This window comes from Podarcis melisellensis (assembly GCF_964234715.1).
Source record: "Podarcis melisellensis genome assembly, chromosome: 4".
Lineage (NCBI taxonomy): Eukaryota > Metazoa > Chordata > Lepidosauria > Squamata > Lacertidae > Podarcis > Podarcis melisellensis.
In genome coordinates this window covers 60,261,045-60,287,512 of record NC_138531.1, presented here as the reverse complement: position 1 = coordinate 60,287,512, position 26,468 = coordinate 60,261,045, and the positions used below count along the sequence as shown (strand labels likewise).

General features: G+C 38.1%; 1 protein-coding gene and 1 long non-coding RNA gene across 5 annotated transcripts in view; one reads left to right on the top strand and one right to left on the bottom strand.

The window, feature by feature from the left end:
- Positions 1-26,468, top strand: part of ROBO1 (roundabout guidance receptor 1) — a 559,072-nt gene that overhangs the window by 433,294 nt on the left and 99,310 nt on the right. For all 4 annotated transcript variants that reach the window (XM_081907820.1, XM_081907819.1, XM_081907821.1 and 1 more), the window contains one exon: positions 18,029-18,186. In XM_081907820.1, the coding sequence (XP_081763946.1) occupies positions 18,029-18,186 (158 nt within the window). The remainder of the gene's footprint in view (positions 1-18,028; positions 18,187-26,468) is intronic.
- The window catches only part of LOC309368109, a 140,980-nt gene continuing 132,543 nt past the window's right edge, over positions 18,032-26,468 (bottom strand). Inside the window, exons 2-3 of the long non-coding RNA XR_014167543.1 lie at positions 25,219-25,300; positions 18,032-18,159 (exon numbers count right to left, since the gene is read on the bottom strand). This is a non-coding gene — a long non-coding RNA (uncharacterized lncRNA). The remainder of the gene's footprint in view (positions 18,160-25,218; positions 25,301-26,468) is intronic.

Sequence of the window (26,468 nt, the reverse complement as noted above, 5' to 3'; positions counted from 1 at the left end):
CCTAATATATTTACTGCAATGGGTTCACAGGAAGATGAAGATGTGTTCAGAGGCATGGGAAACAGGTTTTATTAGGAAAGGTTGAAGGAATTGTGTATGTTTAACACAGAGAAAAGAAGTTTGAAGGGATACACAAGAGCTCTCTTCAATTACTTGAAGACCTTGCATATTGGAAAGGACAAGATTTAAGGAGTTTAAGTTGCAGTAGACTGGACGTCCTTTTAAATATTCAGTACTTACCTTCTCGTTGCACAGCTGCCTAAGTTTGTTACTTGTCACTGGGGCTAACCTGCACTTTCAGATTGGGTCTCCCTCTTGCTCACTGAGCAGGATTCTTGGTAGATTGCCATAAATTTATGGCAAAAAAAATGTGTGAAGGTGCCTGAAACTACCATAGACTTTGACCAAGGTTTGTGCAGGAGAAGCACTGCTTGTGCAATGGGAGGTGGTAGAGCTCCTTAACATTATCCTGTTGCCTGCTACGATGTAAGATATCAGCAAAGAAGTACAGTGGTACCTCGGGTTACAAACGCTTCGGGTTACAGACTCCACTAACCCGGAAGTAGTACCTCAGGTTAAGAACTTTACCTCAGGATGAGAATAGAAATTGTGCGGCGGCAGCAGGAGGCCCCATTAGCTAAAGTGGTACCTCAGGTTAAGAACAGTTTCAGGTTAAGAATGGACCTCCGGAACGAATTAAGTTCGTAACCAGAGGTACCACTGTATACAGGATTAGCTTGGTGTCATATCCCCTAATACATAGTTCAGCACAGTAATTCAGAAAACAAAATGAAAAAGCAATTTAGAACCCCAATCACACATGGTTGACTATTGTGTGGAAGCCCATATGCATAGTAAACATCAAGCTGAATGCACATACAGTGCCATGTGAGGCTGGTTGGGTGCATCACATCGTGGTTGGATTTAGCAGGTGTAGACTAATTTCCTCCACATATGAAGGAGAATGAACAAAGAGGGCTTAATTTAACTACCATTGAAATCTGATGGGAAACGTTTTGATTGTGCCATTTGTTGGTTGCTGGCAACTGTCTGTCTTAGGAAACAATGGAGGAGGGTGCCTTTAGAGGTAAAGTCAAACCATTGGAGAGTTACAGTTGTAACTGTAGAGACTGGTATGGGATAGACATGTTTTGTTGCAGCCGGGGCGGATGAAAGCATCCGGTTGTGCTGCTGCAGATGCACCATGGCATTTTTTCTTTCTGTGCTCTTCCCAGCGGCCATTGTGCCACTATAAATCAAAATTCATGTTTGGTTACTGTTTGGTTTAACAAACCATGTCTGCTGTGTGTTATCTATGATTGAATTTTATTTTGTCTGTTATATTTTCACATGCATACTCTGCTTTGAAACCCTTGCTAGTAATTTTAAAATATTACTAGAAATCACCATAAAACCACCCAGACACCGTTTACTTGCTACCCTTTAATTATCTTTTTTCACTATTATGAATATTATTTCAAATTATTGCAGTGTTATACTAAACTATCTGCAAAGAAAGTAGATAACATGCAAAACATTTTGGTAACTAAACATCAGATCTTAAATAAAATCTGCAATGAACCATAAAATACTGTTTCCTTTCATTCTGTTTGGTCCACTGAAAAAGAACATCTGTACCATCATATTTACTGCAATTTTCCACCCTAGCAATTATTCACATGAGCAAAGATCATGTACAGTGTTAGATACCAGGATAAAATTCAGCCGAGTTTCTGTTGAGGTAGGTAATTTAGTGGAAAAGCCCTGATTAGGCAAAATTTGCCAAAGCGTGTTTTAGATGATTCACCTGGGGTTTTTATTTTGTCAGAAAGAATATATTGTGCACATAAAAATAAGTTGCAAATATATTGTTAAGAAATTTTAATTGAATTTTTTATTTTAAAAAAACATGTTTTGTTAGCAAGATGTATTTTTCTGTGCAGATGAATGCAAAAAAATAGCAATATGTTGAAGGATTTTTGAGAAATGTATTGTCTAGTTGCCCATAAAAAATATTTTTAGCATATTCACACTTGAAAATACTCTAATTGTTTTTGTAGTATTGTCTCAGTCAGATTGATGTTAGGTGTTCTTGACAACGTGGCACATTGCCTTTAACTAACCATATATGTGACACACGCAGTATACAATATTATTGATCCTATCTATGAGGCCAAGTCCAAAGAAAAGCTTTGGGAGAGTGCTTTTCAGCTCCCCTGGTAATTATGCTATGGAGTGCCATGCTATATGAAGCCTTGAGAGTGACCATTGGGAAAGTTGAGGCAAGTTGTCGTCAGTATTCTGATGACACTCAGCTCTATTTTTCCATAACATCTTAAATATCAGGCAAGGCTAAGCACATCATAGAACAGTGCCTGGATGCTGTGGTAGATGGCTGGATGAGAGAGAATAAATGGAGCTTGAATCCTGGCAAGACAAACTTATGTGAGTGAATAGTCTGACAAATCAGTCAGTTGCCTGCTCTGGATAGGGTTGCACTGTCTCTGAAGTAGCAGGCATGCATTCTGTGGGTGCTACTAGATCCAGCTTTATCACTGGAGGCCTCGGTAGCTAGAAACACCTTTTATCAGTTTTACCTGTGGATAGTTGTGACCATTCCTGGACCAGGGATAGCTTGACCACAGTAGTCCAGGCATCTGTAACTTTCAATAGTAGGTTACTGTGATGCACTTTATGTGAGTCTTCCCTTGTGTTGGTCTGAAAACTGAAGTTAGTGCAGAATACCAAAACACAATAGCTATCAACAGTGAGATCTTCTGTTCAAAGATCTGCATCAACTGCTGATTCGTTATTGGACCAAATTCAATGATTTTCTATTTTTATATGAAGCCCTTAACAGCTTGGGAATGGTTTACTTGAGGGATCTCCTTGTCTCCATACATACCTGTTTGACTGCTTTGGTCCACATAATTTGAAAGTGTCATATAATGTTCATTCCATATTTGTGAGCGTTAGTCTTTTAGTATAGCAGCACCTATGCTTTGGCATTAAGCAGGCTATATTGTTTTAGAGCCTTTCTGAGAACCATTTTTATTTCAGAAAGCCTACCCAGACATAGGATTTAGTTAGATATATTTGTTTTTTTTACAAGTTTTACTGATTGTATTTCTATGTTATTGATATTTTTCCCCAAAATATATTTATTAACAGTTTTATTATAATTACAATGCCAATAAACAAAACAATATCACATCTCTTAACTTAGTTTTCTTAGCTTCTTTGGACTCCCTCGCATCTCCCGCTCCTGCGTTCTTGTCTATAAAACTTTGTCCAGCAAATTTATCCCCTTGTTTCTATTCTTATTATCTAATTTTCCAATGTTATATCTCTAATTTTAAATATCTTTTTGCTCAAATCTTAAAACATTAAATATAACTTAGAACTTCCAAATATTAATCTTTTCCTAAATTTAGCTTATCTTCATAATTCGCTTCCTCTAGCTTAATGGTGCCAAGTTATTTATTCTATGTTATTGATAATTCTTTTATTATGCACACCACTCAATATATTTTGATCATTAAACAGCCTATAACTATTCTGAATAAATAAATATATTTCTGTACACATGGGGTTGTTGTTTTTAAACAAATGACTGAATTACCATAGATGTGGATGCCTGCCATATCATCTACACATACATTATCTCTGAATTAAACACCTGAAAATGTATTGTGCCTTCCTTTCCGGAGAATTCTTACTCAGCTTGTAAACTTGCAGTTTCTTTGTATGTTCATTTGGTTTCCAGTTCTGTTGGTAAATAAATATCTTAATATAATTGTTTCAATGAACAATATATGAATAATGTGTGAATATACAACGTGATTTTCTTGGTATTCCTCCCTAATTAAGACTATTTTTACCCACAATGAAGTCAAGAAGCATTTGCAGGCAGCTTCAGAAACATTTTTGCTGAAGACTTTTTAATTCAGTAGGTATTCATTGTACCATACACATTACTGTTTATTTTTCTTTGAGCTTCATCTGAAAGCTTAAACAGAGTTATGAATGTAAATAAATACTAATCAATAGGAACTCTGTTTTTATTATTTAACTGGGAATTTATGTATAACCCGAAAGCAACTTGCAGCAAGTTCAGAGGATGATTAGGTTTAACCTTGCTCCTCCACCAGCTAGATTGGCTTACACTCTATCAGCAAGGGATTTAAATTTACTCTGACACATTTTAATTGGCGTTTGTGCAACATGTACACACAGATGCTGAATTCATTGAGAAATCCTGAGTGCCATCTGTTTAACTAGATTTGCCCTCTATTAAAATATATAATAAAATAAGGCTACGTCCTTTTAACGCTTAGCCATATATTTATCTTGCTGATATTTCCAAATGTCACATTAATAGCAGAATACAGTGCTTCATATTAATTGCTGGGTTTAATTAAAAGGAACCTTATTTTACTTGCCCTTTGTGACATTTCTACTGTTACGTGGTTCAGGCGTGTTCTTTTTAACATTTTTTTGAATAGTGGCTGAAATAAATGCTGCCAATGCAGGTCAGCACTGCAGAGTAACAAACCTTTTTATTCACTTCAATCTGCTGCTAAGATAAAGGAAATGTTTGTAATGGTATATACACTCATGCATATGTATATGTTATTTATGTAGGTGAGAATCAGAGAGATCCCTTAATTGCTTTTATGCTCATTTGAAATGTATTGTGATGCCATGTCCTTTGCCAACAGCCCATGGCGTCCCAACTGCAAGGGTTTGGAAGAAATAGGCTTAAGGATCCATTCAAAGCTAGGAATCACATTAATGAAATGGGAATGGACTTTGCATTGTTTCAATAAATCATCCATGCTATATTTTAATGTCAGGGAAAAGCTATTGGACTACAATCCACAACTTCAGAATGGTCAACCAGGGCTCAGCCTATCATATCAGTCTAGATTAGTCCAAATTGTAATGTCTTAGCTTTTAATATTGTGCCTTTTAGGAACAGAATCACAGGAAATAGGCCCCACTGGATATTCTGACCTCAATTTAATTTTAATTTAATATTCCGGTGTTCTTCATGTTTCCATTTTTCCATCCAATTATTGTTATCGTTAAGATACAGCTGACAGTGTACAATGCGCTTTAAATAGTTTTGCAAAGAAAACAAATAGGATCCTGGCCCCAAGGGAACTGTGTCATTACAGAAGACTAGGAGAGGGAGAGAGATGAGGGTAGCAAGGAATAGAAATAAGCAAATGAAGCTTCACTTAAACTTCTTATGTAAACTTGGTTACATCTGAGAATGCGAATTAAAGAACTTCAGGGAAAAACTGGTTTGTGGATGCATTTGCATGGGGAGACAGGGGAGAAGCTCATTTCCATATTCTAGGACAGTGTTCCATGCATTGGAGAGCACAAGGGGAAATGAATAGTTGTGTTGGAGACAAAAGAACTTTTGGAATAGCTGAGCTGGAGGTAGATTGGAGGAATGGTAGTTATGAACGGGGATATAATGGGATAGAGTAGCTATCTACACCAGTGTGGTGTAGTAGTTAAGAGTGGTAGACTCGTAATCTGAGGAACCGGGTTTGCGTCTCCGCTCCTCCGCATGCAGCTGCTGGGTGACCTTGGGCCAGTCACACTTCTTGAAATCTCTCATCCCCACTCACCTCACAGAGTGTTTGTTGTGGGGGAGGAAGGGAAAGGAGATTGTTAGCTACTTTGATACTCCTTCGGGTAGTGATAAAGCGGGATATCAAATCCAAACTCCTCCTCCTCCTCCTCCTCCTCTTCTTCTTCTTCTTCTTCTTCTTCTTCTTCTTCTTCTTCTTCTTCTTCTTCTTCTTCTTCTATCTAATATGTAGTTGCTGCTTATCTTTCGTCAATTGTTTTCTGTACTTTACATCACCTTGAATACCAAGCAGCTTTCTTTAATGGAGATATTAGATTTGGCCCCTTTTTGAAGCAGAAATCTCATGTACCACAGCATAATGTTCATGGGGGATCAATAGTTTCTGCATTCCCTGCATCAAAATATCATATACACAGAAAGCTTAATAGATTTTAAATATGTGTATAGTTTACTTTTATTAATGTTTAATTGTTTTAAAATTATTATCTGTGTTTTTAGCAGTTCTCCCCCCACCCCCTGGTAAACTGCCTTGATGCCTATCAGGGGGAAAGGCAGGATATAATAATGTTCAAGGGGGAGAGCTTTGCCTTCCCCAAGAAGTAATGGATTCTCACATGCATAGACATTTTGATGTAGGTATTTTGTCAGGATAGTTGATGCCTTAAATTTAAGTAGTCCTAGATGCCTTAAATTTAAGGCCACTAAGGTTGAAGTAAGCCCTATTGAATTCAGTTGGACTTCTTCACAGATGTGAATAGGGCTGTGTTTTTTTTTAAAAAAAAATCTTTAACAAATCTTGAGAGATACATTGTGACTCTTAACTATGAAATTGGATACCACCTATTGCAACTCATTTGTATTGTTCTCCAAGAACAAAGTAGCAGATGTTAGTATTTACATATTAGAATGGTAAGGTTTCTACAACATCCTGGTGATAACTTTGCTAATGTTAGTTGTTAGAAATAAACATGTTTCACCTTTTCATTTCTCTCTCTCTCCATGGTAACTCAAATTTAAATAATAATAATTCACTTGAATAACATGTAATTTGTCTTGCTAGATGATACTGAACATAGAGCTTCAGTTTCAAAGGAAAGGTTAAGTTACCATGGATATCTTTTCTCTTTGAACTAGGTTGTTGAGATCTCATCTTGGGAACAAAGGTTGTGGAAATAGGCATGGAAAGAAAAACTCCTATGGCAGCTAATCTTTTTTACTTAGTGCTGTTTGTAAAAATACTGCCTTACCAAAATGCAGAGTTACAAATGGCTAGGCCGCTAAGAACAGTTATTGAAAAATTGAGGCTGCAATCCTGTACACCAGGTATGGGTAGCCTTTTTGAAGTTGAGGACCACAATCATTCAGTAGAAGTGGCCTAGGTGATCTATAACAATGGCTGGCAACACTCCCTTTTCCCCTCTCTCTTTCTGCCAATTTTCCCCCATTCACGTTGTCTTTTACACACATGCACATATTCTTTCGCACCACTCATCCAGTTGCACAAATGTCAGTAAGTCTTGCTGAGTGCATTTCCAACATGCTCCGCTGGTTGTTTTTCACTCATTCACTCACCACACTTCCATGCATCTCATCAGTTATTTTGTAACTCTGCTGTCCCTGACCACTCTATTCATTCACTTGCTTTCATTTTGCACCTGTTGCCCTCGTACACATCAGTGCTTACTTTTCCTGATTACTCTTCCAACACCCAATTAATCCACTGATCTCTTTACTCTTATCACCCCCAACGCCATTTTTCAGTCCATGAAGTAGCAGCAGACTTATTTTGTCCAATTAAAATTGTCTCCATTTCTTGATAAGATACCTGCCAGCTGCAATCTAACCACCACCACCAGGAGATACTGAAAAAAAGAACAACAGGGAAATGTGTGAGTCCAAACAGCAGAGAATGATGCCTAGAGTGTAATAGCAAGGAATGCTCTGGACCTCTACCCAGCAAGCTCTGTGACTAGGTCTCTCTGAGCTCACACATGCAACAGCTAGTCTCTGTTGATTTACTTTTTCTTTGCATTAGTGGCAACTGCAGCTACATCACTGTTACCAGCTATGCAATCAAGTGCCTGAACTAATGTGAGATTCCTGGAGGCATAGGAAGCAGCATAGTGTGAAACTGAGGGCTGTGGGTTTCACACCCCTGCTATGCACATTACCTGGGAATAAATCACCTTGAATTTAATAGGGACTGTTTCTGAATAGGTAAGTATAGGGTGGCACTGTAAAATAGTGTTTTCACATTGGTAGTGCTGGATGAAATAGAGCTTTCGCACTGATATTTCTCTCCTTAATTAATAAGAAAAATTAGTGCCTAACATTTAATTACTTATTATTAGCATTTCCAATCTTCCAGTCCAGAAGAATATTAATAGTCCATTTTGCCCTTTCCCCTCTGCCTTTCTTATTCAGACTAATTTTTTATTGTCTACCTGAATTTTTTCTTAGCTCGTTATTCAGTTGGAACAGGCATAGTTGTGTGTGTTACATGATATGTAGATTAATTTCCATTGTAAAATTCTTAAATTATTTATACTATTAGGGAATAATGTGCATTTCCATTGTTTATGGCAGTGGTGCTTCTCATTAAGATGCTTCATCTTTCTTTTAATTAAATCTCCAGATACTTTAATGTGACGTATGCTTTCATGATATGTGCACATAAACATCCAGTTGCTTCTGTTGATGACTGGATTTGTCTATTACCGATTAAGAATGATTTCACTTTCCATCATAAGATTTGGGGGTTTTTTTATAGATAATATAAATAGAATTGTGGTCATTTTGCCGTCTCTAAAGGAAACAAATTGCAATAGAGTGAAAGAAGCAGGCTGCAATAATTTTGTCATCTAAGAAAGTAGTGAATAAATCTCTCAGCTGATTTTCTTTCATTGGTACAAACAAAAAATAGGATAGAAATGATAATCTCCTGTGGGACTTTATCCAAAATGCTTGAATGCTACAATGGGTTGCTGATGTACAATAGTGTATCTGCTATGAGATCTGCTATAGTGTAACCTTTGAGACAAATAGAAAATATTCTACCAAAAAAAAATGTACAAAGCATTAGATAAAATTTAATTTTTTTCAGTCCTACGCAATACAGAATTTCATCTTTTCATATAAGAATAAATATGCAAATTTTTATTTATTGTAAGAATTTCAGAGAAATGGATAAAAAGACAATAATAAATAGTTTACAATACTTAACACATTTAATTATCTGTTCTGGCACGTTTCCTGATATTGATGTCCAGCTTACACTTTGGTAGTTACCCTGGGTCTTCTTTTTCCCCCTTTTTTGATGATGGGGACAATATTTGCCCATCTCCAGTCTGCAGGGACCTCCTCTGTTCTCTGTTCAAGAATTCTCAAAGATTATATAGAGGCTTTGAGATTACATATGCAAGGTCCATTAGTATGCTTGAGGGGAGCTCATCAGACCCTGGAGATTTGAATTAAAAGTAGCTAGGTGTTCCTTTACCACCTATTTTCCTATCCTGGGCTGCATCTCCCTTCTTGCATGGTTTATTTTGATATCACCAGGATTCTGTATGTTCTATACTGCAATATTCCAGATAGTAGTTTGAAATAGTGCAATCATATTCAATATTTTGGTCACTCTGCCTTTATTGGAGCTGTCCTGTACTACTGAATGCTGCATACAGATGTATTTTATGCTTTGCATCATTTAGCTGTATATATATTTTAAAAAACAGACAATATATTTTCCTTGGTACAATTGAATGGATTCATTCTGTAAGCTGAAACTGAATAGATATCTGTGTAACTGGGGGGGGGGGATCAGCTATCACAAGCTCCCTGTAAAATATTTCTTTGGCTATAATTTCAAACTATTACTATATCCCCTGTTGTGTTTCTTGCATGTACCCCCTCATTTATATGTTCTTTGTGTGTTCTGCTCCATTGTCAATGGAAATGATGAAATGAGATTGCTCTGTGGTCTTTCAGCAGGACTCAAATCAGTACTTCTTTTGGACACACATTTGTAGTCAGAAGATCTTTAGTGTATTTGAATGTTGGTCATCATTTTGTTTATCTCATTAGAGTAATAAATATTGTAGATTCCATAGTTACTTATTATTACTTTTAATTCATTCATTTTTACTTTTTAAAGAAAGTAGTTTAAGTAAAAATATCTCTCATCTAAATGAGACGATACCCAGATTTCTAAACTGAGAGTAGTATTCAATGTTCCATCAATTGAACATCTCCCCCTATGACCCCCCCATACCTGCTCTGGGGGTTCCCCCCAATCCTCCAGAGCAGATTTGGGAATGGGACAGGGTGAGGAGGAGGATATTTTGTTGCACTACCACTAATCCTTGGATTGCACAAATATTCCATTGAATACTGCCCTGTATACATTCTAATAGTGTTGTAATGCTTATTTTTAACACAGTACTATAAACCAATTTGTACTATTTATTCATTTATTATATTTTTATCCTGCTTTTCAGGGGGGATGGAATCCCCTAAAGCTGCTTGCAGCAGTTAAGATTTAATACACAGAACTGATGCAGACTTGCACGTAAATAAAATTAGGATACTGATCCTGTTGTTAGGTTTACAAACAAGTAAGTAATGACATACAAGGAAAGGTGAGTAAAGAGAAATTGTAAAGGAGATCAGTTTGACAATGCTATAAGAAAAAGTGAGCTTATTCACTCCTAAAATATACATCCTGTTCTTTGCATGCCAATAAGCACCGTGATCATTAAATCAGGTATTTGAGTTTGATCAAACTAGTCTTGCCTTCCTAGTTTTTCTGCTAGGCTGGAGGTAAGATTGGCCCTTCAGAAGGCTTTCTCCCCTCATTTTTACGGTCACAGAACAATGTAGTTGGAACAGTATAGAACCTGGTGATAACAGAATAATTGATGTTCATTCTGTAGCCAATAGCTGGATGCAAGCTAGTCCTGTAAAGCTTAATGTGCATTTTAAAAGGATTAGGAAAAAATAAGAAATTTAAGTAAGGTTTAGAGAAATTTAAGAAGCAGTATCAATGGTTGTTAAACATTGCAGCTGAAACTGAACCTCGGTGCACAGAAATTGATTTTAGGGTTCTATGATATCCTAAGAGGCATCTGTTCCTGAAATCTGCACATTTTTATTTAGCAAAAAACAGCAAAATGGTGGTTCCCACTGTTGTCTTAATATTTCTACTCAATGCCACCAAGAGCTTCTTACAAAAATGGAAATAGCAATATGGTAAATAACAATTAAAATGTGAAAACAACAGAGTAAAACAAATAACAGTTTGAAGCAGCAAGCATTAACATCATCAGCAAACTATTGTTACAAAGGTTGTTTGCCACCACCCCCCATCTCTGCCGAGTGGTGCACAAGGATTCCAGAGGGTTCCAGGCGTTCACCCACTATTGTGTTTCCGTTGAGAATCAAGACAAGGCGGAGGCAGTAGTGTCTTTAAGAAATATGGCTTAATAACACATATTTACACCTTAGTATAAATGAAGGGGGTGCAGATCCTACAGCACTGTCATTTCAAGAGCAGCTTGATGTTGTTCATAGAAGAAGAGGAGGAGGAGTTTGGACTTGATATCCCGCCTTTCACCCCCCTTAAAGAGTCTCAAAGTGGCTAACATTCTCCTTTCCCTTCCTCCCCCACAACAAGCACTCTGTGAGGTGAGCGAGGCTGAGAGACTTCAGAGAAGTTTGACTAGCCGAAGGTTACCCAGCAGCTGCATGTGGAGGAGCAGGGAAGCGAACTCGGTTCAGTAGATTACAAGTCCACCGCTCTTAACCACTGCACCACGCTGGCTCCCTTTGTAGCATAGGCTGCTTCATGGCAGCCCTGCATTGCAGATACAGCCATTCTAAGCACCATCCCTTTGTTCCTGCTTCCCAGCCAGCTCTAATGGCTGCTGCCCTTCAGCCACCACATTGCGTTCTTCCTACTTCCTTGTTCCCAGAGAAACCTCGCTCCAAGCAGCTCCTCCCCATCCCTCTGCCACACCAGGCCTAGTTTTTAAAAAGGCACAAATTTTCCTTTGAGCACAGTTTCTCCACATTTTCAATCCTCAACCTTTCTCTGCCAATGGTAACCATGGCAACTCTGCACAGACCCAGGAATATCTCTATGATGGGTCATCAACACCTTTTGTCATTTTAATGATCTCTATCCCAAATGTAGCTTGGAATATGTTTTCCCACTGGCTTGAAATCCTCCCTTCAATACTCCAAATATTTATTAGTTTCTAATATTCACTAACAGACTCTGATACTCCAACTATAACACTATTATTTGTAAAGTATGGTTACCCTGCTTGTCAGCTGAAAAAGGCTCCCAGAGTAGCTTACAGTGATCAATAATCAGACTATCTTTGCCCTCAGGCTTCCAGTCCAAAAGACACAACACAAAAGGAAGAGAGGGGAAAAGCAAATTCAGGCGCTCTTCTCTAAGTTATAAGTGTTCTTTTGGCAGGGAGGGAATAAGCAAGCCCTCTGCAACTGTTCCTTCTTTGGCTGGCAGATGGGGCCACTCCTTGCCATAGGAGGAACAACTTTCCAGTGTCCCTTAAACCATGGGAAAGGCTAGAATGATGTGCCCTTCGGCCCTGCAATTACAGTGCAACTATTCAAATAAAAATATTCTCCATTTCTGCCTAAAAGACAGTAAGAAGGAAATCAGGTGCATGTCCACAAGATTGACTACCTTGATTGATCACTATGTTTTCTTTTATATCTAATGTCGGATTTGCTCTTTGCTTTTGCCTTTTCTTACTCTTATATTTCTGCCTTCTGCTTCAGCCATTAAATACCAGCTGAAAACTTTTCTATTCTGCCTGGCTTATGTAGCCAACTAAGAATACATCTTTCCACAATGGTTAATGGACTGGTTTCAGTCTTTTTTATATGGTTTTAATTTTATGGTTTTATGTACTTTTGTTGCAAATGGCTTTGATATAGTTTATGAAATGGCATATATATTTTTATAAAATAAAATATTTACATTGTTCCGAAAACGCATTGCTTTGCAATTGTGGGTATCTATCTCCATCAATTGATTAAAAATTTGACCAATTTCTTCTAAATCGTACAGAATCTTAAAATGATAGTCACAGAAGAGCATAGAGCTGAAGTTCTCCCGGACAGCCATCAAAAGTTACTTGCGTTAAAGAAAGCAATGATTTTTCTACGTCAACATTTTACATGGCACAATTTAAACTTTAAAAATTAAATTGTTCCAGTTAAGTTATATACAGTACCACAGTGGAGAATGAACTATTTTTTTAAACATAAGGTTTATAGGCTATATGAGTTGAAAAAGTCATTAAAAGTTTATTTTTGTGCCTGTTAACCTATAATTTCTTCTACGATGGCATCATTTCTCAGTTCTGCTCACAGCAGCTGTCCAAAATGAATTGATCTCAGATTGTAGTAGAAGGGGGACAAGAAATACAGTGGTATGTGATCACTTGTGATAATAATGAGAACTTTGGTAGAAACATTTTAATAGGAAAATGGCACAGCCAGAAGTATGAATGTTGAGGCCAAATTAATCAAAAGTTGCAAGGACCTTTTGATTCCAAATATTAGATCTCAGAGTAAGGAAAATAATCCAATGACTCGGGAGCAGAGCCAAGCACAAGTTAGGAAATGCTACTTTTTTGGGCACCAGCATTTGGTGTCTCATAGGACATAGCTGTACTTGACCAATAAGATGCTGGCTAGCTGACAATGACTGTAGATCAGTGAAAGAAGGATTTCTTTTTTCTTGTTTCACATCTTCTCTCCAGGGAGAACAGTAAGAACTGCAATTGAGATTGCAGCATGTAGCTTTATGTCATTAGCATTGTGCAGTCTGTCTACCTTCCTTTGTATCTTTCTGCTGGTGAAGGCATGGGAATGCTAATGAGGTTGAGGTATGACAGTAAGGTTTGTTCTCTCACTCTCATCCCCTGCCTCTGAGCTGTTATAAAAACAGGGGGGAGGGAGGGGGAAAGAGGGCTGGAGGCAGGGGGTCCAGATGGCATCTGTCAGCGGGTGGAATTGATCCTGGGGTCCAACAGTTTTGAACACACATTATATTAGGTTGGGTTGTTAATAGTCAAGTACATCTCAGCATTCTGCGCCTGGATTTTGTGAGGTTGTTGCTTATAATTATTGGTGTTTAAATCTTGAATGGATGTTTTAATGTAATTTCAAACTATCCTAAATAAGTCAGAGGGCAAACCAAAATTTACTAGTATAAGCAATGTAAGCAAACCATTCTAACCTCATAAGTAAAGCTCTTTAAAATGCCTGAGAGCCAGTTCTGATGCCACCTTTGTGATGTCAGAGCTGTGGCAAGCTATCTTATGGCATGAGAAGGAATTGTATCAGGCACTCCTCCAGAGTAATACAGGAAATTGCTGCAGCTTCCATACTGTTTAAATGACATAATGAGGCATCTATCCCCCCCTTTTGTATGCACTTCCCCCTTTTTAAGTGGAAATTGATGTTGCCACATTCTTATCTGAGGAAACCTAGTTATTCACCGAGCTCTGTTTCTTTTCAAAATGAAGAGTAAAGGGAGTGTCCTAGAATTTTAATGAAGAAAATTGTTCATGTCAAATCCCATCATGATTTTAAGTGATCTAAAATACATTTAAACAAACTAGGAAAGGAGGGTGTCTTTTTAGAAAGGAATGCTACAATAAACTGGCATAGTAATATGATTGATGTTCTTATGTTTGCTTGATCACTTTGTAAAGTGAAACACTGATATAGAATAAGGTATGGATAACTTTCCAGCAAAAAGGGAATACTGCTATAAGACATGGGTAAGTAACCTGTGGCCTTCCAGGTGTTGTTGGACTGCAGATGTTGGTGGAAGTGATTGACCAGGAAGATATACTGTGATTCTGGAAGATGGCTCAATGAAATATTTGAGCCAATGTTTAGCACCTAATGAAGGAAGGTGTATGCTGAGGATTATTAGGGAAGGAAGTGAAAATAGGATGGAGGGTATGCTACCCCCCAGTGTTGTTGGATCACAACTCCCATAATCCCTGACCAATGGTTGTGCTGGTTGGAACTGATGAGAATGGTGGTCCAACATCTGGAATATCAGAGTTTCCTGAAATACTGTGTGCAGTTCTGGTCACCATGACTCACCATGGAAAAGATGCAGGAAGGTGCAACATAAGACGCCACCTTGTATTGCATCAGCTTCTTATGGCAGCCTCTCCTGCTCCTTGTCCGTTCTCCAGTAGCCACTATGAGCCACTGTTGCCAAGGAAGGAGGCCAGCAGCAGTGCCATGGAGAGGCAATGGGCTGCTCCCTCGTAGCCACAACCGCTGCAGCTTCCACCGTGCGACAGCACTGGCAGGGGAAATAGAGATAGTCTGGGATCAAATCAGAAGCTGGGATAGCTTTTGTAATTCCAGGACTGTTCCTGGAAAATCAGAAAACTTAGAAGGTATTGTGTTTGGACACCAGGTAATAGATGGGAATCTCTGGGTCCTAAAAAGCTTGCATTTCCTCCTTTGATTTCAGTGCACTTTTATTTCTGCTTCTGTTTCCATTCTAGCAACCATAATGCACAATTAAAATGTTTTTTGGTGAATTACATAATGTCACATCTGGGATCATTGAGCTATGGTAACTCCCAATGCCGTCAGTAAGAGCTGTTTTTAAAAATGTCAGACATTTCAGACTTAAAAACTTAGTGTAGGTGGCCTCTTAAAGACTTGCCAATGGAAGCCAATGGATTGAAATTAGCTGTTTTGGCAATGCAAGGAAATTCTCCATCTCTACTTTTTCCAGCTATAATTTGTCTGATTTAACTGAAAATAGGCCTTACTGGCTAGAGCTCTACGCAGGAGCACTTCAGACTGAAATAATCTGTCACAGGGCACACTAGTTTTTTCATATTTTAGCTTCTTGCTTTCCAAACAATTTTTCATTTACCAAATGAGAGACACATGCTGAAAATTTAGTCTTGGATAACTAAAGGAACATACTGTACTGGATTATGAAGTATGTTACTAGTACATTTTCAAAAGGAAATGCATGCTCAGATTACTTTTGAGACTCAATGTATAAAGGACAGGGAATAAAATTGCTTTTTCAGCAATAGAAGCAATCCTTAAATTTATAGCTTTATGTTCGATTGCCAGGGCCTGAGGCAATCCCAAACTATGTATCTCTTTTACAGTGTAGAAATAATTCCACAACTGCTATCTTGGACTAATCTCTAGTGGATTACATTCTGTTAACTTTTCATTATGTAATGTTAGAGCCAAAATAATTAATAGTAAATGGGGGAGGGGGAATTGCTTTATCCATTCCAAGTCCTTTGATGTCCTCTTAAGGCTGGTTAACTGGTAAAATGTTCTCAGTTTACAGACAAGGTAATACACTTGTAAGATAGACTTTATCCTAACAAGTATAAAAATTACTCAAGTAATTTGCTCTTATTAAGCTGGTATTGAAATTCTTTGTTGCTTCAAAGGTGCTAAAAAAAATAAAAATCCAAGCAGATATTTGAGGAGTTTTCATCTTAGGTTTTATGAGCTTCCCCAGACATGAAATGCCCTTGAGATTTGTAAAAACATTTAATTAGATTTTTTTAAAAAAAATCCCTCCCCTTTCAAAATACATCTTCACTTTAAACTTCTGATATAATCTTAACTTAATAAGACTATCCTTACGTACAGCTCTGTTTCTGACTCCAAACAACTCTGAAATGATATAAGAGCACATTTTAATGCAGTAAATATTACGTTGCTGGTTTTGTTTTGTTTTTTGTTTTTTTGTAGTCTAATAAAACAAGCTGCTGACAGGAGTACATTTTACAGAAGTCTCATTGCACCTTGCAGGTTTTTTTTGTAGCCAGCTTTTGGAGAGACACTCTATTGAGAGAGTAAACTCTTCAGACATAGATGGTGGGTAACACTTAGGTCTGCCTTCTAATAGTGCTATTCAACCTTAGATCCCCAGAAGCTGTTGGATTTCAACACTCCTTATCCCCAGCTAACTTGGCCAATGGTCAAAGGTGATGGGACATGTAGCCCAGCATATGGGGACCCAAGCTTGAGGAGTGCTGTTCTTATAAAACTATGTTTTTAAGTCCTGACATAAACAAAGCATATGTGGAATTCAGCACAATGAAATTTTTTGAGTTTTACACCTTTGCATCTTGTAAATTCAATTATTTGTTGAGAGTATTTAAATGGTCATCATGCCAGGGATCCATGTGCTCTATCATGAACAGAGAAGAAAGAGCCTCTTTATTTTTTGTATCACTAGTGGAACATACTCTGGATGTGTGTGTGCATGTGCACACACTTTGGATATATAAGAATTAGATCTTTAGGTTTATGCTCTTCTTGGAATCACCATCCTTCATGTACAGCAGATTTGTCTCACTTTGTATTTATTTTATTAATTTTTTTGTCCCACTCTTCTAGTGCTCATGTGCCAACCACTCAGAGCAACTTACCAACAAATCAACCTCACAATACAATACAAATCTTAATATATAAAGAAAACTTATCTGCTGGCTTTGTATTTGCCATTGTGTTTCCCCTCTTAATTAAAATAAATATATACCGGTATATAAAGAATGCGGCAATAAAATACCTAAAATATACAGCATTTGGTTGTGCATTCCATTTATTGTGGATCTGAAGGAAGGAGATATTTGGAGAATGTTGAAAAAGAGTTCACATGTTCCAATACTAATTCTTCCTTTTCGCTAGTGTAGTCCCAAGTTGCGAGGGGCCACTTTCCTTTGCAGTCTAAAGGATCATTTGTGACCTGGCATGCTTTTCTCTTGGGGTGACACATTGTCTGTGTCTGTCTTTGTCAGCTTTTCACATCCAATCTTGGAACTGCAGGCAGATAAGAGGCTGAAACACCACAGTAAAGATATAAAACATAAAATAATAGTGTCCCTAAGAACTTTAGTTTGCAAAATTAGGTTTATTTCTCTTTGTACTATTGTCACCACAGTATTTTCTGAGATTTTGAAAAGCCTGTGAGGGGCTTTCACGCCCTGTATGTCCCCCCCCCCCCATATAATAAGTATTCATTATTCCCTTCTATTTAGAATACTCTATACTTGTACTACTTTGTTGTCTTTATTTTGGTATGCCTTGATGTGTTTCACATGACAGGTGATATTTACATGTTTAAAAAATAAAATAAATAAATTTAAGTAGTTTAAATAATAGCATATCAATCAAATATGTATTCTTCTTCATGTTCTGGAAATAAACCCTCAGGAAGGATCTGTGGAAGTATCTGTAGTTCAACCTTCCATTGCCCTCTTTAACAAAATGATTATTCTCATTCAGAGTACTTGATGTTTAATCCTGCTCCCTTATCACTGGTGCTCATTTTGATTTTACTTCCCTTATTTCGTTGCTTTTTTTCAGTACTGCGTGATGACTTCAGGCAAAACCCTTCTGATGTCATGGTAGCAGTAGGTGAACCAGCTGTGATGGAATGCCAACCTCCAAGAGGCCATCCTGAGCCTACGATTTCATGGAAGAAAGATGGGTCCCCTCTGGATGACAAAGATGAAAGAATTACAGTAAGTTTGTAAAAGAACAAAAGCTGAAAATAGAATCTCACACTTGCTGGTGTACATTATAATGGGGCAAGTGGAGCATGCATACAAATAATTAGGGTATCTGCAATTAGGCACCTGATGTTGCAGGAACTCTGATTTTGGGGGTTTCCCCTGTTCCTGCAAGTATATCTAGAGAAAACAAGTACACACATAGTTGTCACATCCAGACTATAGAGTGAACTGCAATGCAGTGTAAGCTCTTCTTGGACAAAACAGAAGGAGGTAATTTTTGCCAATTTCCCCCTCCTGCATCTCCCAGCACCATCAGAGCAGTTTTCAGGGGATGCAGTGTACTGTGGGGGAAGGAGAAGTCAGAAGAATAATCTCTTCCTCCAGTGCCACATGAGTTGAACTACACTCACTGGAAGTCTAGATCCAACATGCAATTTGTTAATTCTTTACAGGGATGTTTCTTTTTCCTTTAAATCTTTGCAGCCAGTTATGGACAGGCTCAACTATTATGGTCCTGTAGTTAATTTTTTCTATTCACAGTGATACATAGGATACCTGCAGCAATTCTGTTGCAGGAAAAAAACAACTAAGCATGCAGGGTTTTGACCTCGCTGTAGAGTTTTGAACTAAAAAAAAAAGATGCTCTCCTGAACTTGATTTTGCAGTGTTACAATGAAACAAACCCTTTTGCCTTTTTAAAAGTTTTGCTCACTGATGGATAAGCGATAAGAAAAGTTAGCAAAAAAGTAATAAGAAGCAGGACCATTAAATTTACTAGAGTGGGCTATATCATTTTAGACTGAAGGTGTACAAATATCATTTTTTAAATGCTTTCAACATTAAAAAAAATAAAGTGTCGGCTAAGAAATACCCAGTTCATCATGAGGGATGTGTATCATGTTCTTGCTGTGCAAGAGGAAGTGTATTGTGCAAGGGAGAATTTTAAAAAGTATGTCCCTTCTCTTGTACGTATTTTAAAGTAGCACTATCTGTTCTGCCATTTCAGAACTCTACAACTTAAATCCCACTCCATTCTGCTGTAAGCATAGCCAATTTAACAGTTTGCTGAAAGCAGCCATGATGAACAAAGGATGAGAAATTAATTAATAGATTTGACTGGTACAGATCTTCCTCTAGTCTTTTAGTGCAAGACTGTTCATTATAAGAGAAAATCAGGTACTCCTATAAATTGGGTGCATGAAAAGACATGTGCATTATAATTCTGCTCTTCAGTAAGAATTAAATACAAGGAGACATATGGCATGTTTGCTTTCTTACATCTTTGAGAGCTAGGCACAGGGTACTTGTCATATATAACTCATCAAGTGCTCATGGTATGATGGCTGATTTTCATGCGATTCTCATGAACCTTCTGTACTGTATTTTTCGCCCTATAGGGCGCACCGGCCCACAGGGCACACTTATTTGGGGGGGGGGGATAAAGGGGAAAAAATATTTTCCCCCCCGAGCCCCAAAGAGCAAAGAAGCCATGGCAGCGAGCAGGATGGATCCCACTAGCTGTCCTGGCTTCATTTTTAGCCTTGGGGCTGGGGGTCCGGGGCTCTCGGAGCTTGTGGGGCTGGGGGCGGGGGAAGCCCGAGCGGGGGAACTCCCGCCGGGCTCCTAAGACTGCGGAGAGCTCCCCGAAGCCCGGGGTGTGGCCCGCTGCGCTGCCCGGGTTTGGGGCTACAGGCTGCTGTCCGCAAGCCTTGGGAGCCCAGCGGGAAGTCGCGCCAGGCTCCCAAGGCTTGCAGAGAGCTGCCCGAAGCCTGGGGTACGCCCCGCTGTGCTCCCCGGGTTTTGGGCTGCAGGCTGCTGTCCACAAGCCTTGGGAGCCCAGCGGGAAGTCACACCGGGCTCCCAAGGCTTGTGGAGAGCTTCCTGAAGCCTGCATTCGCCCCATAGGACGCACACACATTTCCCCTTCATTTTTGGAGGGGAAAAGTGCGTCCTATAGGGCGAAAAATACAGTATATGACTTCTGTTTTGGAAAACTGACATTTATATTGGGATACATGTCTGAGATAATTTGCATGCTGTATCTAAACATTTACTTATTTATAAAAATAGGTACCGCTATATTATAAAAAAATCAAAGTGGTTTACAATGGTATCAATATATAATAACACACTGAAATTTTAAATCAAAGACCATCAACTAACTATTATGAGCTTGGAGATTATGTAAGTAAGAGGCCTTTTCTTAAGTACAGTGGTACCTCGGGTTACATACGCTTCAGGTTACAGACTCCGCTAACCCAGAAATATTACCTCAGGTTAAGAATTTTGCTTCAGGATGAGAACAGAAATCTCGCTCTGGCAGCGCGGCGGCAGCAGGAGGCCGCATTAGCTAAAGTGGTTCTTCAGGTTAAGAACAGTTTCAGGTTAAGAATGGACCTTCAGAACGAATTAAGTACTTAACCCGAGGTACCACTGTAATCAATCCTTATCTCTAAAATTTACTAAAGGTACCAGAGTTATCATCTGGAGGCAGCTGCCATTGGTTTCCCACAACAATTTCATCTAGAGTCTAGCCAAAGCCTCTGTCTTTTCAATAGAGTGGTCCTCCAGATGTCTCTAAAGATAGCTCAGTCAGTAGACCATGAGACTCTTAAAATTATGGTAGTGGGTTCGAGACCACATTAGTGAAAATTTTTCTGCATTGCAGGGGGTTGAAATAGATTGTCCTTGTGGTCCCTTCCAAATCTACAATTCTGTGATTCCTTCAATCCCAACCAGCCTGGCCTATGATTAGGCATGATGAGAAGGCCACAGGCTCCCTACCCCTACTACAGTTTGTATTCAGAGATGAGTGTTACACCAGTTCCCTTCATTCCACCAGGTGTCCATTATATCCTCAATATGTTGTTCTTCTTTAAAGCTAAGCATTTCAGCTCACTGAAACATTTTGCAAGCATTTTGGCTCAGAGATTTCCAGCATTAGCATGTAAACATTTGAAACATATAATCAGCCTCTTTCCAAATGTGTCTGGCATGTGTTTTACCCTATGGTGTGGACAATAAAGCTGAGTTAAACTGCCAGTTCAGTCAGCTTCTGTCTGTGGAATGGGGTGGGGATATTTTGTCCTTCTCCTTAGGCAGCAAAATCTAGTCCTTTGTGAGTTAATTTCCCCTGCCCCAACAAAAGCAGGATGGTTTTTATTAATGTACTGGAATAGTGACACAATTTTGTATCAACAAGGAGCTGTTAATAGGCAAACCTGAGCTAAAATCCGACATTACTTTATTAGGAAGTAAGCGCTATTAGAATTTATCTGAGATTAGAATTTATCTAAATAATGCAGTGTTAGTATGGAAACCTTACAATTTCAAAAGAATAAGGGGATAATCATCTATGTGATTGGCTGATGATCTAAAACTTACAGCAGGACTTTTGTGGAAGCAAGAAGCAAACAGCAGATAATGATGGAGAGAACTTGAAGAGACATATCCAAAGATGGATATGAGATACCTAAACGTAGTGGGACTTGCTTATGAGAAAACATGCATAAGATCTGGGTGGGTGCTAATAAATATAGAAATTTTAAGCAGCTTCAACATTTTCCTTCAATTAAATTGGGAACTTTCTTGTTATAAAGCTTAAGTACTGCAGTGCTCACATGTTAATATAGTCTCCTATTTTATCAACTAAGGATGTGAAAACCGAGGAGTCAGAATCAGTATTAGAAAGAACCATATCCTATTTTGCAGTATGTTCCATGAACATCCATATTCTTTTAAAAAAACATTTAATTGAGATGTTAATTAACTGCACCATTTAAGTGTAGCGAATGATGTGCATAAATGTATAAAAAGCAAACTACTTTACACATACATTAAAAGCATCAAGATACAAAGAGATTACTTTCAGCTGGCTTCCAAGAATGAAGGGTTTGGCCTAGGAAGCCGCGTTAAATACTGTGAATCCAATCTCGCCTCTTTTGCAATAACACTTGTTTTTCATTTCTTCACTTCTTTGCCATTTATATATCATGCTCATTTTAAAAAGAAAACCTTGATAAGTAATTTATTTTTTTTATCTTTGTGATTCTTTTAAAAGCATGGAATTGTTCATCTCAGTTGTATGTATAGCTCAGATTTTGAATGGTTCAGATAAGTTGTAGCTCCATTTCTATTTTGCTTGATCCCCTAAATAGCACATCAGGAATTTGAAATGTTTTGTATGTATTGCCAAATTAAGTTTATGGACACAATTTTCTTTGGGAAAACAATATTGAAAATGAGCTGGAAAATTACTGTACAATTGCACTGTGGAAAGAATGACATTCAAAGTTTTTGTTCAATCAGCAATTATTTGTTTCCATATTGGTAGCAGTAGTAAATTACTCCAAGACACAATTCAATCTTCCTGTAGAGTTTTTAAAGTTCTGTTTTTCTTCATTTCAAAGTGAAACATCTTAAGTAGTTAGATGACAAAGGGTAAAATAAATTGAAAAAGTCATTATGTATATCAGCCAAAAAAGATCTATGTGTAATAGATGAAAGAAGAAACTAGCACCAAATTAATCTCCATCCCAAAGAGGGTACTTTCTCTTCGAAAGATGAATTGCTGTGATAGAGGAAGGGTCAAACAGGAGATTAAAAACTATGAGTTTGGCTTTGTCTGGATACAATAGGTTTAACTCCTCACTGTTTCTTTTAGGTACATTTTCACAAAATTCTCAGCATATTATATTGTGTACTCTCTCTTTTTCTTTCGTAAACATTGTCATCTTTGGGTTTTTAACTGTATTGAGTTCAGACATACTGGGCCCCTTATGGATATCTTAGTCTTTTTGTCCAGGTCGTTCAGGAAAAAAGTTACTATAATTATACTATACAATAGTTTTTTAGTGGGTGCAAATAAATTTGTCTCCAGTATGTTAAAGGAGAATACTTTAACTCAGCTAGCTAAGAGCCTGCAGCTTCTTTGTAAATCATGTGACAAAACTGAAATAATTTATTATGGATTAGACTCGACACACTTTGGCGAACAAAATGCTCATGTCTTCCCTAGGTAGCTAGCAGTGCAAAGTTCCCAAGAGTCGCTTTATACCTTATGAGAGATGGTAACATCAAATAATTTACATCCACATAGAAAGCAGCACCCAACCTGGTGACAAGAGAGTTATCAATGCAAAGTAGGAGCTGCAACCCAAGATAGGAAAAGAGGTTGTAAGGGAACACCTAGCTACTTTAAATGAATTCAGATCTCCAGGGCCTGATGAGCTCCACTCAAGTGTATTAAAGGAGCTTGCAGATGTAATCTCAGAGCCTCTGTCTATAATCTTGGACCATTCTTGGAGAACAGGGGTGGTCCCTGTGGACTGGAGGCGGGCAAATGTTGCCCCCATCTTCAAAAAGGGAGGGGGAGAAGAGGCAGGTAACTACTCACAAGTGAGCTTGACATCGATGGCAGGAAAGGTCCTAGAACACATAATTCAAGTACAGGACTAAGAGCTGTTCATCAGTGGGGAGGTGGTAGACTCTCCTTTTTAAGCAGAGATTTGATGGCCATCTTTTATGTATTATCTATTTAAGATTCCTGCATTGCAGGAGGTTGGACGAGCTGACCCTGGGGGTCCTTTCTACTACTTCTTAATTCAATCATAATTATTATGATTATTTTGTCCATGAGCATGGCACCACAAAAAGGGCATGTCCTTTTCCAATGAGTTTACCTTGTCCTTGGTAACATTGACTGTGAGAGCATCTTCATTCATGAGTGATGCTTGAATTCCACAGGCAAAGGAAAAATTTGTGCATCTTCTCTTTCAGTAGAACATTTGCATTTTGTCACATCAAAGATGCTCCCAGTTTCCTTTTCATGTGCTTCCCATCTCCTTATAACTCTGTTCTCTCTGCTTTTACAGTCTTTATTGATGTCATTAGATGATCTTTTCCACTGCCACATTGGAATTTTGTAGGCAAACCTATCATGGTGTCTCCTTTTGCCATTGGTTTAGTTGTTGATCATCACAGAGGAGCTGAGCGGATCTAGACAAATTCATTGTAAGGAGTCTTTTATAGATATTAGAATTTGAATCCACAGATACATGAACAACTACAAGTTTTAACAACTCTTTATTAGGTATTTACAGATATTAGGTATGTACTATTTCCAAATAGATCCAGTTCCTAACTGCCATGGCATGTTTGATACACACAAACAGATACATATTTCTGTGAGATTGGGATTTTTGAAGTGTTTACAGCCAAATGTGATTACATATCACATTTAAATGCAGGCAGATCTCACATAGTTGTTTTTTAAAAGGTGGGAGTTCTGTGTGCTCATCCTTTCTTTGGTGCAGCAATTTTTAAAAAATGGATTAATATTTAGTAGTGTTCCAGACTTTTCCGCCACATTATTCCTTATATAGGACCCTGACAGACCTGTTTGCTATTGTGCTTCGTATCCAGCTATTTTTCTCATTCTATGAAATAAATTGTGAAATATTGGGCACAAGTAATGTTTCCTTTTCATGGATCCATAGTAACTGTTAACCTATTGCCTTATTTGGAACACATCTGTTATGAATATTCATGAAACAAAATTTACAAATATTCATTGTATCTGTAATATCACAGCCTATGGGAGCTGAAAATCACATTATATGTATGAGTGAGTTGGCCAACTAAAAATGATATTCAGCTGGAACACCATTGCAGTATGAATAATCCATAAATTTTTCAGACTTTTAAAATGAAGTTTGAGAAAGTCAACAACAAAAGTTATCCTGTACTATTCTTAAATGCATGCAACCAAATATTTATTTTGTCCAGTTATATGCTGTAACATGATTTGTCATTGAAATAAATTTGGAATAAATCTGCTAAGTTGGGGAAACTACATTTACTAAGGATCTGTTGTCTTTTGTCCTAAATGGAACAAATATGGAGCAGATATGTATTACTTAAAACGACTGTTTTGAAACTGCCATCAGACTGGAAACTGAAAATATTTGGGCATTCTTGCTAGATTTTTGAATTTCAAGGACCACTTACAGTAGTAAAATGAGAGAGACTACAAGACTGTACCTTTTAAAGAAATTAGAAGAAATCTGGTACTTCTTTTGAGCTTCAGCTACTTGTGCTGTCTAGGATTTCCAAAACTGAATTCCTAAAAGAAAGAAAATGATTTTGGTTGTTAGACATGGGTTGAGGAATGGCTATTAATCCTGGTGTTTTTCATTTCATTCATACCCCACCATTTAGGCTCTGAGCATCATTCAAATATCAGTACTGAGACATGCACAATCTAAAAAGATGACATATGAGGAAAAGGAAGTGGGAGGGAAGAGGGAAAAGCAAGTTCAAACACAAGTTACAGTTCTTACATTGCAGTTACATAGTTCTATCAATGTAGATTCTGGCTATGTAGAACAGGAGAAACTCCACCACTGCCAGTGACATCCTTGCGCTTGACAAAGAGCAGTCTCTCCCGGGAAGCCCTCTTCCCCCACCCTAGGTCATATCCCAGAGCAGAGCTGGTGTCCAGGCCAGCAGAACAGGGTAGCATCTGCCATGCAGTTCTTCCCTCAAAGAGCTAGAAAACCTTAATGGAAGGATGAAAGTTGTAGCCCCAATTTTTTTTCTCCATTAGAGGTTGCTTAAACTGAATGGCTTTGCAGCCTCAGGCAATCTATTTCAGTAGTGGGCTTTTGAGAAGTAGAAGTTTCCTTCCAGAATTGGGGCTGTATATAGCCAGTGGCAAAATATTTAAAGCTGTGCCCCTTTTAAAGACACAGGATTAAGTCACAGCACAAGCACCACATTTTAAATATTAAGATTAACATCTGCATTTATGTGAAGAGTGATTAAGGTAATAGGCAGCATTCTCAGAAAAACGTTGTAGGATGACCTGTAACTGTTGCCTGTTTACAAAATTAATCTGACTGAGCCCCCAACCCACTAAGACTAGCTTATCTTTTGCCAAAAATTCTGCCCCAGTCCTCTTGAATTTCGGCCACTCTTCAAAGCTAAGGTGGTCTATCCTAAACACACTTTCTAGGGAATAAACTTCATTGAACATATTAGGACTTACTTCCTGAATAAATCTGCGTATTATTGTGCTGTTCATCTCTGATGAGGGTCTGATCTTGGCTGATAGGAAGGACCACATTCTTTTATTTATAATCTGTTTGAGATACTAACATTTATATTCTAAGAGGCTTAGACCAGGCTTCCTCAGCCTCAGCTCTCCAGATGTTTTGAGACTACAATTCCCATCATCCCTGACCACTGGTCCTGCTAGCTAGGGATCATGGGAGTTGTAGGCCAAAAACATC